Source organism: Lynx rufus, unplaced genomic scaffold, assembly GCF_022079265.1.
Source record: "Lynx rufus isolate CCGP_SWC_20201006 ecotype Redwood Valley unplaced genomic scaffold, mLynRuf1.p SCAF_13, whole genome shotgun sequence".
Taxonomy (NCBI): domain Eukaryota; kingdom Metazoa; phylum Chordata; class Mammalia; order Carnivora; family Felidae; genus Lynx; species Lynx rufus.
In genome coordinates this window covers 42,550,969-42,567,387 of record NW_025814827.1, presented here as the reverse complement: position 1 = coordinate 42,567,387, position 16,419 = coordinate 42,550,969, and the positions used below count along the sequence as shown (strand labels likewise).

The window sequence follows — 16,419 nt, the reverse complement described above, 5'->3', positions numbered from 1 at the left end:
AGTGAAAATACAACCCACAGGAGAAAATATTTACAAATCATATATCTGATAAGGAACTTATATTCAGAACATGTAAAGTACTTTTACAACTCAACAATAAAAAGACAACCCATTTTAAAAATGGTCAAAGAATTTATATAGTTTTCTAGTGAAGATATGCCAGTAGTCAATAAGCACATGAAAAGTGCTCATTTTCATTAGGGAAATGCAAATTGAAACTATAATGAGATGCCAATTCACACCCACTAGTTTGGCTAAAAAACAAGTGATTCAAAATAACTGGTGTTGGCGAGGATATGGAGAAATTGGACTATCATATATTCCCAGTGGGATTGTAAAATGCCATAGCCAATGTGGAGAATAGTTTGTAAGTTCTTCAAAATGTTAAGCATAGACTTAGCATATGATGCAGAAATTCTACCCCTAATATATATCCAAGAGAATTTGAAATATGTGTGAATAAAAAGTTGGAAAAAAAAAAAAGAAAATGAGTCCTCAGAAAAACTTGCATGAGAGTTTTCATGGTAGCATTATTCACAATAGCCAAAAAGTAAAACAATTCATGTGCTCAGCAACAGATAAATAGACAACTGAAATGTTGTGGCATATCCGTACAATGGAGTATTATCTGGCATTACAAAGGAATGCAGAGAAAGGGGAACACTTTGCACTCCTGGTGGAATGCAAACTGGTGCAGTTTCCACTCTGGAAAAGAGTATGGAGGTTCCTCAAAAAATGAAAGCTTAGAACTACCCTACAACCCAACAATTGCACTACTAGGTATTTATCAAAACGGGTATCTGTACAAAATACAGATTCAAAGAAGTACCTGTTCCCTGATGTTTACAGAAGCAGTATCAACCATAGCCAAGCTATGGAGAGAACACAAATGTCTATTGACTGATGAATTGATAATGAATAGGTGGTGTGTGTTTGTGTGTGTGTATGTGTGTGTGTGTATATATATATGTATACATATATATATACATATGTATATATGCATGCCATATATATATGCATGTGTGTGTATGTGTGTGTATATATATACATACACACACATATATACACACACACACACACATATATATATATATATACACACATATATATATATATATATATATATATATATATATATGCATGCCACAATGGAATATTACTTGGGGATCAAAAAAAATGAAATCTTGCCATTTGCAGTGACGTGGATGGAGCTAGAGTATATTATGCTAAGTGAAATAACTCAGAGAAAGATAAATATATTATTTCACTCATATGAGGAATTTAAGAAACACAATAGATGAACATAGGGTAAAGGAAGGAAATATATGATAAAAAAAGAGAGGCAGGAAAACCATAAGAGGCCCTTAAATACATAGAACAAACTGAGGGTTGCTGGAGGGGAGGTGTACGGTGTAGGGATGGGCTAAATGGGTGATGGGCGTTAAGGAGAGCACTTGTTGGGATGAGTACTGGGTGTTATATGTAAATGATAAATCACTAAATCTCCTAAAACCTACACTACACAGTATGCTAAATAACTTGAATTTAAATAAATAATTTTTTAAAAAAAGGAATGAAGTTTCCCTGCTCATGGATTGGAAAAATAAATATTGTCAAAATGTCAATACTACCCAAAGCTATCTACACATTCAATGCAATCCCAATCAAAATTGCACCAGCATTCTTCTCGAAACTAGAACAAGCAATCCTAAAATTCATATGGAACCACAAAAGGCCCCGAATAGCCAAAGGAATTTTGAAGAAGAAGACCAAAGCAGGAGGCATCACAATCCCAGACTTCAGCCTCTACTACAAAGCTGTCATCATCAAGACAGCATGGTATTGGCACAAAAACAGACACACAGACCAATGGAATAGAATAGAAACCCCAGAACTAGACCCACAAACATATGGCCAACTCATCTTTGACAAAGCAGGAAAGAACATCCAATGGAAAAAAGACAGCCTCTTTAACAAATGGTGCTGGGAGAACTGGACAGCAACATGCAGAAGGTTGAAACTAGACCACTTTCTCACACCATTTACAAAAATAAACTCAAAATGGATAAAGGACCTAAATGTGAGACAGGAAACCATCAGAACCTTAGAGGAGAAAGCAGGAAAAGACCTCTCTGACCTCAGCCGTAGCAATTTCTTACTCGACACATCCCCAAAGGCAAGGGAATTAAAAGCAAAAGTGAATTACTGGGACCTTATGAAGATAAAAAGCTTCTGCACAGCCAAGGAAACAACCAACAAAACTAAAAGACAACCAACGGAATGGGAAAAGATATTTGCAAATGACATATCGGACAAAGGGCTAGTATCTAAAATCTATAAAGAGCTCACCAAACTCCACACCCGAAAAACAAATAACCCAGTGAAGAAATGGGCAGAAAACATGAATAGACACTTCTCTAAAGAAGACATCCAGATGGCCAACAGGCACATGAAAAGATGTTCAGCGTCGCTCCTTATCAGGGAAATACAAATCAAAACCACACTCAGGTATCACCTCACGCCAGTCAGAGTGGCCAAAATGAACAAATCAGGAGACTATAGATGCTGGCGAGGATGTGGAGAAACGGGAACCCTCTTGCACTGTTGGTGGGAATGCAAATTGGTGCAGCCGCTCTGGAAAACAGTGTGGAGGTTCCTCAGAAAATTAAAAATAGACCTACCCTATGACCCAGCAATAGCACTGCTAGGAATCTACCCAAGGGATACAGGAGTACTGATGCATAGGGGCACTTGTACCCCAATGTTCATAGCAGCACTCTCAACAATAGCCAAATTATGGAAAGAGCCTAAATGTCCATCAACTGATGAATGGATAAAGAAATTGTGGTTTATATACACAATGGAATACTACGTGGCAATGAGAAAAAATGAAATATGGCCTTTTGTAGCAACGTGGATGGAACTGGAGAGTGTGATGCTAAGTGAAATAAGCCATACAGAGAAAGACAGATACCATATGGTTTCACTCTTATGTGGATCCTGAGAAACTCAACAGGAACCCATGGGGGAGGGGAAGGGAGAAAAAAAAAAAAGACGTTAGAGTGGGAGAGAGCCAAAGCATAAGAGACTGTTAAAAACTGAGAACAAACTGAGGGTTGATGGGGGGTGGGAGGGAGGGGCGGGTGGGTGATGGGTATTGAGGAGGGCACCTTTTGGGATGAGCACTGGGTGTTGTATGGAAACCAATTTGTCAATAAACTTCATAAAAAAAAAAAAATAAAAAAAAAAAAAAAAAAAAAGGAATGAAGTATGTATAGATGTACATACAACATGGATGAATCTTGAAAATATTATACTGATTTTGAAAATATCACACTAATCTTGAGAAAATTATATTAAGTTAAAGAAGCCAGTGAAAAAGACAGAGTGTAGATTAGTGGTTGGGTACAGAGTATCATTTTGTCATGTTGAGAATGGTCTAAAATCAGTGATGATGGTTTCATGACTCTGTGAATATACTAAAACCACTGAATTGTATACTTCAAAAGGGTAATTTTTTTAGTAAGTGAATTATATTTTAATAAAGCCTTTATAAAAAATAAAAGTCAGAAAACTATAAAAAATAAGTTGTCACTTATTGGCTGTAATTAAGTGCCTTTGTCAAGCAAGTGGCTTCTGAACTTGACTATTATGGCAGCAATGATGACTCTAAGAACTGTGGCATGGGATGGCTTTCTCTGAGTGTACTGGAGCATTGGTAGAAACAAAAGGATAAGGTCAGATCTTTAAAATCCAAGTTGAAGTCATGGTCAGTGAAACAGAGAGTTTCTATAGCAGCCATATCTTATTTCTGATAGCCATAGTGCTGATCTTGCTGTAAATGAGATGCAAAATTGTGTCAATGTCAGGATTATAAAATGAATTCAAAGTCTTGCCAGTGTCTTACAAGCAAGTCAGGATGCTGGTTGGGAGAAATACCACCAGTTTGGTCTAAAACAGAGACAGTTCAAATTTAAAAGATACTTCTCTGCCTCCAAACTTTTATGAGGAGGAAACAGGCTAAGAAAGCTACTTCGTTATAAACCACATGGTCTTTGTTAAGTTTCTCAGGATCCACATAAGAGTGAACACATATGGTATCTGTCTTTCTCTGTATGACTTATTACACTTAGCATAACACTCTCCAGTTCCATCCACGTTGCTACAAAGGGCCATATTTCATTCTTTCTCATTGCCACGTAGTATTCCACTGTGTATATAAACCACAATTTCTTATCCATTCATCAGTTGATGGTCAATTTAGGCTCTTTCTGTAGTTTGGCTATTGTTGAAAGTGCTGCTGTAAACACTGGGGTACAAGTGCCCCTATGCATTAGTACTCCTATATCCCTTGGGTAAATTCCTAGCAGTGCTATTTCTGGGTCATAAGGTAGATCTATTTTTAATTTTTGGAGGAACCTCCACACTGTTTTCCAGAGTGGCTGCACCAGTTTGCATTCCCACCAACAGTGCAAGAGGGTTCCCGTTTCTCCACATCCTCTCCAGCATCTATAGTCTCCTGATTTGTTCATTTTGGCCACCCTGACTGGCGTGAGGTGATATCTGAGTGTGGATTTGATTTGTATTTTCCTGATGAGGAGCGACGTTGAGCATCTTTTCATGTGCCTATTGGCCATCTGGATGTCTTCTTTAGAGAAGTGTCTATTCATGTTTTCTGCCCATTTCTTCACTGGATTATTTGTTTTTCGGGTGTGGAGTTTGGTGAGCTCTTTATAGATTTTGGATACTAGCCCTTTGTCCGATATGTCACTTGCAAATATCTTTTCCCATTCCATTGGTTGCCTTTTAGTTGTGTTGATTGTTTCCTTTGCTGTGCAGAAGCTTTTTACTTCATGAGGTCCCAATAGCTCATTTTTGCTTTTAATTCCCTTGCCTTTGGGGATGTGTCAAGTAAGAAATTGCTACGGCTGAGGTCAGAGAGGTTTTTTCCTGCTTTCTCCTCTAGGGTTTTGATGGTTTCCTGTCTCACATTCAGGTCCTTTATCCATTTTGAGTTTATTTTTGTGAATGGTGTGAGAAAGTGGTCTAGTTTCAACCTTCTGCATGTTGCTGTCCAGTCCTCCCAGCACCATTTGTTAAAGAGACTGTCTTGTTTCCATTGGATATTGTTTCCGGCTTTGTCAAAGATTAGTTGGCCATACTTCTGTGGGTCTAGTTCTGGGGTTTCTATTCTCTTCCATTGGTCTATGTGTCTGTTTTTGTGCCGATACCATGCTGTCTTGATGATTACAGCTTTGGAGTAGAGGCTAAAGTCTGGGATTGTGATGCCTCCCACTTTGTTTTTCTTCTTCAAAATTCCTTTGGCTATTCGGGGCCTTTTGTGGTTCCATATGAATTTTAGGATTGCTTGTTCTAGCTTCAAGAAGAATGCTGGTGCAATTTTGATTGGGATTGCATTGAATGTGTAGATAGCTTTGGGTAGTATTGACATTTTGACAATATTTATTCTCCCAACCCATGAGCATGGAATGTTTTTCCATTTCTTTATATCTTCTTCAATTTCCTTCATAAGTTTTCTATAGTTTTCAGCATACAGATCTTGTACATCTTTGGTTAGATTTATTCCTAGGTATTTTATGCTTCTTGGTGCAATTGTGAATGGTATCAGTTTCTTTATTTGTCTTTCTGTTGCTTCATTATTAGTGTACAAGAATGCTACTGATTTCTGTACATTAATTAAAAAAAATTTTTTTTTTCAACGTTTATTTATTTTTGGGAGAGAGAGACAGAGCATGAACGGGGGAGGGGCAGAGAGAGAGGGAGACACAGAATTGGAACAGGCTCCAGGCTCTGAGCCATCAGGCCAGAGCCCGACGCGGGGCTCGAACTCACGGACTGCGAGATCGTGACCTGGCTGAAGTTGGACACTTAACCGACTGCGCCACCCAGGCGCCCCTGTACATTAATTTTTTACCCTGCGACTTTGTTGAATTCATGTATCAGGTCTAGCAGACTTTTGTGGAGTCTTTCGGGTTTTCCATGTATAATATCATGTCGTCTGCAAAAAGTGAAAGCTTGACTTCATCTTTGCCCATTTTGATGCCTTTGATTTCCTTTTGTTGTCTGATTGCTGATGCTAGCACTTCCAACACTGTGTGAAACAACAGCAGTGAGAGTGGACATCCCTGTTGTGTTCCTGATCTCAGGGGGAAAGCTCTCAGTTTTTCCCCATTGAGGATGATATTAGCTGTGGGCTTTTCATAAATGGCTTTTATGATGTTTAAGTATGTTCCTTCTACCCCGACTTTCTCGAGGGTTTTTATTAAGAAAGTCTGCTGCATTTTGTCAAATGCTTTTTCTGCATTGTTGACAGGATCATATGGTTCTTATCTTTTCTTTTATTAATGTGATTATCACGTTGATTGATTTGCGAATGTTGAACCAGCCCTGCAGCCCAGGAATGAATCCCACTTGATCATGGTGAATAATTCTTTTATATGCTGTTGAATTCGATTTGCTAGTATCTTCTTGAGAATTTTTGTATCCATATTAATCAGGAATAGTGGCCTGTAGTTCTCTTTTTTTACTGGGTCTCTGTCTGGTTTAGGAATCAAAGTAAAACTGGTTCATAGAAAGAGTCTGGAAGTTTTCCTTCCCTTTCTATTTTTTGGAATAGCTTGAGAAGGATAGGTATTATCTCTGCTTTAAATGTCTGGTAGAATTCCCCAGGGAAGCCATCTGGTCTTGGACTCTTATTTGTTGGGAGATTTTTGATAACTGATTTAATTTCTTCGTTGGTTATGGGTCTGTTCAAGCTTTCTACTTCCTCTTTTTTGAGTTTTGGAAGTGTGTGGGTGTTTAAGAATTTGTCCATTTCTTCCAGGTTGTCCAATTTGTTGGCATATAATTTTTCATAGTATTCCCTGATAATTGCTTGTATCTCTGAGGGATTGGTTGTAAGAATTCCATTTTCATTCATCATTTTATCTATTTGAATCATCTCTCTTTTCTTTCTGAGAAGCCTGGCTAGAGGTGTTTATTTTTTCAAAAAACCAACTCTTGGTTTCATTGATCTGCTCTACAGTTTTTTAGATTCTATATTATTTCTGCTCTGATCTTTTTATTTCTCTTCTTCTGCTGGGTTTAGGGTGTCTTTGCTGCTCTGCTTCTATATCCTTTAGGTGTGCTGTTAGATTTTGTATTTGGGATTTTTCTTGTTTCTGGAGATAGGCCTGGATTGCAATGTATTTTCCTCTCAGGACTGCCTTTGCTGCATCCCAAAGCGTTTGGATTGTTGTATTTTCATTTTTGTTTGTTTGCATATATTTTTAAATTTCTTCTCTAATTGCCTGGTTGACCCATTCATTCTTTAGTAGGGTGTTCTTTAACCTCCATGCTTTTGGAGGTTTTCCAGACTTTTTCCTGTGGTTGATTTCAAGCTTCATAGCATTGTGGTCTGAAAGTGTGCATGGTATGATTTCAATTCTTGTATACTTATCAAGGGCTGTTTTGTGACCCAGTATATGATCTATCTTGGACAATGTTCCATGTGCACTCGAGAAGAAAGTATATTCTGTTGCTTTGGGATGTAGAGTTCTAAATATATCTGTCAAGTCCATCTGATTCGATGTATCATTCAGGGCCCTTGTTTCTTTATTGACCGTGTGTCTAGATGATCTATCCATTGTTGTGAGTGGGGTGTTAAAGTCCCCTGCAATTACCACATTCTTATCAATAAGGTTGCTTATGTTTGTGACTAATTGATTTATATATTTTGGGGCTCCCATATTTGGCGCATAGACATGTATAATTGTTAGCTCTTCTTGATGGATAGACCCTGTAATTATTATATAATGTCCTTCTTCATCTCTTCTTACAACCTTTAATTTAAAGTCTAGTTTGTCTGATATAAGTATGGCTACTCCAGTTTTCTTTTGACTTCCAGTAGCATGATAAATAGTTCTCCATCCCCTCACTTTCAGTCTGAAGGTGTCCTCAGGTCTAAAATGAGTCTCTTGTAGACAGCAAATAGATGGGTCTTGTTTTTTATCCATTCTGATACCCTATGTCTTTTGGTTGGCGTATTTAGTCCATTTACATTCAGTGTTATTATAGAAAGATATTGGTTTAGAGTCATTGTGATGTCCGTAGGTTTCATGCTTGTAGCGATGTCTCTGGTACTTTGTCTCATAGGATCCCCCTTAGGATCTCTTGTAGGGCTGGTTTATTGGTGACGAATTCCTTCAGTTTTTGTTTGTTTGGGAAGACCTTTATCTCTCCTTATTCTAAATGACAGACTTGGCTGGATAAAGGATTCTCAGCTGCATATTTTTTCTGTTAATCACATTGAAGATTTACTGCCATTCCTTTCTGGCCTGCCAAGTTTCAGTAGAGAGATAGGTCACGAGTCTTATAGGTCTCCCTTTATATGTTAGAGCACGTTTATCCCTAGCTGCTTTCAGAATTTTCTCTTTATCCTTGTATTTTGCCAGTTTCACTGTGATATGTCCTGCAGAAGATCGATTCAAGTTATGTCTGAAGGGAGTTCTCTGTGCCTCTTGGATTTCAGTGCCTTTTTTATTCCCCAGATCAGGGAAGTTCTCAGCTGTTATTTCTTCAAGTACACCTTCAACACCTTTCCGTCTCTCTTCCTCCTCTGGAATACCAATTATGCATAGATTATTTCTCTTTAGTGCATCACCTAGTTCTTTAATTTCCCCTCATACTCCTGGATTTTTTTATCTCTCTTTTTCTAGCTTCTTCTTTTTCCATAATTTTATCTTGTAGTTCCCCTATTCTCTCCTCTGCCTCTTCAATCCGAGCTGTGGTTGTCTCCATTTTATTTTGCAGCTCATTAATAGCATTTTTTAGCTCCTCCTGGCTGTTCCTTAGTCCCTTGATCTCTGTAGCAATAGATTCTCTACTGTCCTGTATATTGTTTTCAAGCCCAGCGATTAATTTTATGACTATTATTCTAAATTCACTTTCTGTTATATTGTTTAAATCGTTTTTGATCATTTTGTTAGCTGTCATTATTTCCTGGAGGTTTTTTTTTGAGGGGAATTCTTCTGTTTCGTCATTTTGGATAGTCCCTGGAGTGGTGCAGAACTGTGGGCACTTCCTCTGTGCTGTCTTGAATAACCTGCGTTGGTGGGCAGGGCCGCAGTCAGACCTGATGTCTGCCCTCAGCCCACCATTGGGGCCACAATCAGACTGGTGTATACCTTCTCTTGCCCTCTTCTATGGGCGGGTTTCACTGTGGGGTGGCATGGCCCCTCTGGGCTACTTGCACACTGCCAGGCTTGTGGTGCTGGGGATCTAGTATATTAGCTCGGGTGGACAGGCAAGGTGCACAGGGGCGGGAGGGGCAGGCTCAGCTCACTTTTCCTTCGGAGGTCCACTTCGGGAGGGGCCCTGTGGCACTGGGAGGGAGTCAGACCCACTGGAGGAATGGTTCTGCAGAAGCACAGTATTGGGTGTTTGCGTGCTGCAAGCAAGTTCCCTGGCAGGAACTGGTTCCCTTTGGGATTTTGGCTGGGGATGGGTGAGGGAGATGGTGCTGGCAAGTGCCTTTTTCCCCTGCCTAGCTGAGCTCTGTTGTCCGGGGCTCAACAACTCTCCCTCCCGTTGTCCTCCAGCCCTCGCACTCTCTGATCAGAGCTGTTAACTTATAACCTTCCAGATGTTAAGTCCCACTTGCTGTCTGAACACACTTTGTCCGGCCCCTTTGCTTTTGCAAGCCAGACTCAGGGGCTCTTCTTTGCCGGCGGGCTGCCCCTCTGCCGTGGCTCCCTCCCGCCAGTCCGTGTAGTGTGCACCGCCTCTCCGCCCTTCCTACCCTCTTCCATGGGCCTCTCATCTGCGCTTGGCTCCAAAGACTCCGTTCTGCTAGTCTTCTGGTGATTTTCTGGGTTATTTAGGCAGGTGTGGGTGGAATCTAAGTGATCTGCAGGACATGTTGAGCCCAGTGTCCTCCTAATCCACCATCTTCCCAGAAGCCCCCCCCCCCACACTCAGTTGCATTCTTATACACTAATAATGAAGCAACAGAAAGATAAAGAAACTGATCCCATTCACAATTGCACCAAGAAGCATAAAATACCTAGGAATAAACCTAACCAAAGATGTAAAAGGTCTGTATGCTGAAAAGTATAGAAAGCTTATGAAGGAAATTGAAGAAGTTATAAAGAAATGGAAAAACATTCCGTGCTCATGGATTGGAAGAACAAACATTACTAAAATGTCAATACTACGCAAAGCCATCTACATATTTGATGCAATCTCAGTCAGAATTGTACCTGCATTCTTCTTGAAGAATGCTTGAAGCTAGAACAAGCAATCCTAAAATTCATATGGAACCACAAAAGGCCCCGAATAGCCAAAGTAATTTTGAAGAAGAAAAACAAAGTGGGAGGCATCACAATCCCAGACTTTAGCCTCTACTCCAAAGCTGTAATCATCAAGACAGCATGGTATCGGCACAAAAACAGACACATAGACCAATGGAAGAGAATAGAAACCCCAGAACTAGACCCACAGAAGTATGGCCAACTAATCTTTGACAAAGCCGGAAACAATATCCAATGGAAACAAGACAGTCTCTTTAACAAATGGTGCTGGGAGGACTGGACAGCAACATGCAGAAGGTTGAAACTAGACCACTTTCTCACACCATTCACAAAAATAAACTCAAAATGGATAAAGGACCTGAATGTGAGACAGGAAACCATCAAAACCCTAGAGGAGAAAGCAGGAAAAAACCTCTCTGACCTCAGCCGTAGCAATTTCTTACTTGACACATCCCCAAAGGCAAGGGAATTAAAAGCAAAAATGAGCTATTGGGACCTCATGAAGTAAAAAGCTTCTGCACAGCAAAGGAAACAATCAACACAACTAAAAGGCAACCAATGGAATGGGAAAAGATATTTGCAAGTGACATATCGGACAAAGGGCTAGTATCCAAAATCTATACAGAGCTCACCAAACTCCACACCCGAAAAACAAATAATCCAGTGAAGAAATGGGCCGAAAACATGAACAGATACTTCTCTAAAGAAGACAATCAGCTGGCCATCAGGCACATTAAAAGATACTCAACGTCACTCCTCTTCATGGAAATACAAATCAAAACCACTCTGAGATATCACTTCACACCAGTCAGAGTGGCTAAAATGAACAAATCAGGAGACTATAGATGCTGAAGTGGATGTGGAGAAATGGGAACCCTCTTGCACTGTTGGTGGGAATGCAAATTGGTGCAGCCGCTCTGGAAAACAGTGTGCAGGTTCCTCAAAAAATTAAAAATAGATCTACCCTATGACCCAGAAATAGCACTGCTAGGAATTTACCCAAGGGACACAGGAGTGCTGATGCATAGGGGCACTTGTACCCCAATGTTTATAGCAGCACTGTCAACAATAGCCAAATTATGGAAAGAGCCTAAATGTCCATCAACTGATGAATGGATAAAGAAATCGTGGTTTATATACACGATGGAATGCTATGTGGCAATGAGAAAGAATGAAATATGGCCTATTGTAGCAATGTTGATGGGACTAGAGAGTGTTATGCTAAGTGAAATAAGTCACACAGAGAAAGACAGATACCATATGTTTTCACTCTTTTGTGGATCCTGAGAAACTTAACAGAAGACCATGGGGGAGGGGAAGGAAAAAAAAAGTCAGAGAGGGAGAGAGCCAAAACATAAGAAAGTCTTAAAAATTGAGAACAAACTGAGGGTTGATGGGGGGTGGAAGGGAGGGGATAGTGGGTGATGGGTATTGAGGGCACCTGTTGGGATGAGCACTGGGTGTTGTATGGGAACCAGTTTGACAATAGATTTCATATTAAAATAAATTAATTAATTAAATTAAATTTTTAAAAAAGAGCATAGGTGTTAACTCTTCCTTAAATGTGTGTTAGAATTCCCTTGGAAAGCCATCTGGCCCTGGACCATTGTTTTTTGGGTGATTTTTGATTATTAATTATATTTCTTTACTGGTTATGGGTGTGTTCAAATTTCTGTTTCTTCCTGTTTCAGTTTTGGTGGTTTATATGTTCCTAGGAATTTGTCTATTTCTTCCAGATTGCCCAATTTATTGGTGTACAGGATCTCATATTATTCTCTTATTATTGTTCGTATTTCTGTTGTTTTGGTTGTGATCTTTCCTCTTTCATTCTTGATTTTAGTATTTGGGTTCTTTCCTTTTTCTTTTTGATTAAACTGGCTAGTGGTTTATCAATTTTGTTATTTCTTTCAAAGAACCAACTTCTGGTTTCATTGATCTACTTTTTTTTTGGTTTTTTGGGTTTTTTTTTTGTTTCAGTGCATTAATTCAGTGCTCTAATCTTTATTATTTCTTTATTATTTCCTGTCTTCTGCTATATTTGCTGTTGTTTTTCCAGCTCTTTAGGGTGTAAAGTTAGGTTGTGTATCTGAGAAATTTCTTCCTGTTTAGGAAGCCCTGGACTGCTATATGCTTTCCTCTTATGACTGCCTTTGCTGCATTCCAGAGGAGAAAATATAATATTTTAAAATTTTATTCATTTATTTTTTTATATTCCAGTATTATGAGGAGCACTGAGTAATGTATAGATGTTGAATCACTGTATTCTATACCTGAAACTATTTAACACTGTATGTTAACTACATAGGAATTAAAATAAAAACATATTTAAAAATTGAATAAAGGGGCGCCTGGGTGGCGCAGTCGGTTAAGCGTCCGACTTCAGCCAGGTCACGATCTCGCGGTCCGGGAGTTCGAGCCCCACGTCAGGCTCTGGGCTGATGGCTCAGAGCCTGGAGCCTGTTTCCGATTCTGTGTCTCCCTCTCTCTCTGCCCCTCCCCCGTTCATGCTCTGTCTCTCTCTGTCTTAAAAATAAATAAACGTTGGAAAAAAAAATTAAAAAAAAAATTGAATAAAGAGACGGAACAAAAGAAAAAGTAAAGTTGTGTTAACCTTATAATTGAACATAGAGATATTTACATACATCAAAGGCTAACCATAGGGAAATGTTGATGGATCAATATAATTTTGGTTTATCTTTGTAATATGCCATAACTCACTGAGATAGGTCACTAATAAAATATATTGAGAAAGAAATTCTAGTGTAATTAACATATAGTGTTATATTTGTTTCAGGTGTACAATATAGGGGTTCAAAAAACTCTTAATCCCATAAACCTCATTCACCCATCCCTCCACTTACCTCCCCTTTTTCAACCACCAGTTTGTTCTTTATTATTTAAGGATCGGGTTTTGTTTGTTTTTTTGTTTTGTTTTTGGTCTCTTTCTTTGTTCATTTGGGTCTTAATTTCCACCTATGAGTGAAATAATATGCTCTTTTGTCTTTCTCTGTCTGACTTTGCTTAGCATTATATTCTGGAGGTCCATCCATGTTATTGCAAATGGAAAAATTTCATTCTTTTTATGGTTGAGCAATAGTCCATTGTATGTGTATGTATACATAGACATATCTATCTTCTTTATCTTCCATATGTTCTTTTTCATCTATGGGTGGGCATTGGATTGCTGTCATATCTTGGCTATTGTAAATAATGCTACAGTGGACCTGGGGTGCCTGCATCACCTCAAATTAGCATTTTCATTTTCTGTGGGTAAATTCCAATAGTAGAGTAACTGGATCATATGATAATTCTATTTTTAATTTTTTAAGGAACCTCCATACTGTTTTCTATGGTGGCTGCACCAGTTTGTATTCCCACCAACAGTACATGAGTTTCCTTTTTCCTCCACATCCTTGCCAACGCTAGTTTCTCGTGTTTTTTATTTTAGCCATTCTGACAAGTGTGAAGTTTATGGAAATAGTTTTAAGATGGTTATGGCATTAAAATAAGTCACACAGTGCTAAAATTAAACCACACATGTTACCAGAAACTGTTGTTTAACTGTATTTACCCCAAGCTGAGTTATGCTTTGAGTAATGTCCTGGACTTTATGTTTAGCTCTTATCTTTACCATATTCTAGGTAGCTAATACACTGTAAATTCCTAATCCTTGTCCTGTGCCCTCTGAAAAATCATTAATATTCAGCTAAGGCTATTAGTCTGTTTCCTTAAAGATGCATACTTTGACAGGGTAGACTTCCTTCAAATTTGCATCTTCCTTCTCTGTAAGTATGTCTCAGTGGAGAATTATTGGCTTACAGTGTTAATGCCCAAAGCAATCTGTGCTCTCTATTACATGTGTATCAGTTGTTTCAACTCAGTAATGCAAAATAGACCTCTGTCTTTTTAGAAATTGAATTACATATAGAGGGACTAATGGGCTTAGATACTAAAATTTCACTTACGTGATAAATAGCTTCAAAACAAAATTGAATCCACTTGCTAAAATACATTCTTTAATAAGACTACTACAATTTGTGGTGAGTGGTGTTTAAGATGATAAAGGGCTTTCATTTTAGTAGTTTTGAAATACAATTTAGTGAATTTTCAGACAAATATATCACTCATGTTTTGTTAGGGAAGTTACACTCCAGTGATGGAATTTGACTCTGATTTACATTTTATGAATACCATGCACAGTGCCAAAGATTTTCCTCAGAGCAGTCTTCATTTCCTTGTTCCTAAGGCTATAGATTAGAGGATTACAGAGGGGTGTTATCACAGAATAAAGTAAGGTCACAATTTTCTGCATTTTCACTGGGCGTCCTGATCCAGGACTAACATACATCACCATAACAGAGCCAAAAAACAGGATCACCACTGCCACATGAGAAGCACAAGTGGAGAAAGCCTTGCGTTTGCCTGCTGCTGAGGGCATCCTTAGCACAGCCACAATCACCAGAGCATAGGAACAAAGAACAAAGAGAAAGGTTCCAATCATAAAAATAGCATTGAAAGTTGAGTAAATGAACTGTGTTGTGGTGTCTTCAGAACAGGACAGCATCATCAATGGGACAGGATCACACAAGAAATGGTTGATGGTATTTGGGCCACAGTAGGGTAACTGTGAAATGAGAACAACTGGGGTTAGGAAGAGGATGAACCCGCACGACCAGCCAAAGATGGCAAGACCAGTGTACAGCTGTTTCGTCATAATGCGTGGGTAATGCAGAGGACGGCAGATGGCAAGGTACCTGTCAAAGGCCATGATGCAGAGGAAGAAGCCCTCATCACACCCCAGAGAGAAGAAGAAGTAGAACTGTGCAAAACAGCTCACAAAGGAAATGGACTTGCTTGAAGACAGGAAATTGGCCAACATGTTAGGGACGGTTGTGGTGACATAACATATTTCCAGGAGAGAGAAATTCCCCAAGAGGATGTACATGGGCGTGTGAAGACGCCGTTCCCACCGCACTGCACAGACAATGGCTGCGTTCCCCATGAGAGTCAGCGTGTAGACTACTGAGAAGAGCCCGAAGTAGAGGAGCTGCATTTCTGGGCTTGAGGGAAAGCCCACGAGGATAAAGTGGCTAACGGAGTTGGTGGTTTCTGTGCCGGACACATTCATTGGCCTGGAAGACATGGAGATGACTTTGTTATAGCACTCTTAATGGAGTATGCTGGTTCTTCCTGAAAACATTAAATTTCTTTATTTTTTATTTCATAAAGTAGTAAACAGACTTTTGCTTAAACAACAAAACTGTGACTTACATTACTCAGCCCCTGAACATATATTATTTAAAAAGACGCAGTACTAGAAAAGAAGGAAAACATGAGTTGGAGACAAATTTTTCCCTTTCTAAGAATGCTAGACTAGATACTAGGAATGCAATCTTGTGATTCTGATAAATTACTGGTATTAGTTTACTTTTCATATGTCTACCTGCACTACTGATACTATATTTCTCTGCATGTGAATATATTTCAACAGTCTATGAGTACTTGATAGTCTATGATTTATAACTGACTTAATAAAAAGACTAAATGAAGACACCTAAGAATCTAAGGGTAGTGCCATGACAGGACACAAACTAATATTTATTTTCATTTTCAGTTCCTCCAGGTTACTCATGGTGTTTTAAAGTAACCTAAAAAAACCTCTATCATTCCAGGATTTATTCATTTTTTTTAATGATACTTAAGTATTCATACCAGTGTTTAGTATAAAAATGCTTCCTTTACTTTTTTGGCAACTGAATGCACTATATATTGTGAGAAAGAGCCCTATACCTTGGCCTCTAAGTTGCTCTGGCTAAATATTTTGATGTGTTCCTGTGTCGATATATGTACCACATATGTATGCCCGTAATGGCAATTGACCTGAGGGAAAGCAGCTAGTTTGAGTCACAGTGACCAAGTTCATTGTCCCTATACTTGTACCCATGGTCAAGTTGGCTGTAAGAAAATTGGAAAAATAGGTTTCATACTTTTGTGAGAATTTCCATAGTATTTTTTTTTACCTCCTTCCCACCCCCAGTCTTTTCCCACATGTTCTTTTTTTCTCCTTTTTAGACAGAACTTTCATATCTTTTTACATCTCACTAAGCCC

General features: G+C 38.9%; 1 protein-coding gene across 1 annotated transcript; it reads right to left on the bottom strand.

The window, feature by feature from the left end:
- Positions 1 to 14,484: 14,484 nt before the first annotated feature.
- LOC124508163 (olfactory receptor 11G2-like) lies at positions 14,485 to 15,438 on the bottom strand. Its single transcript, XM_047074579.1, has one exon. It carries the CDS (start codon positions 15,436 to 15,438, stop codon positions 14,485 to 14,487), a length of 954 nt encoding a protein of 317 aa, XP_046930535.1.
- Between the last annotated feature and the right edge of the window lie 981 nt (positions 15,439 to 16,419).

Excerpts from the sequence above, each read along its gene's own strand:
- LOC124508163 (XM_047074579.1), bottom strand. The coding sequence starts at position 15,438 with ATGAATGTGTCCGGCACAGAAACCACCAACTCCGTTAGCCACTTTATC.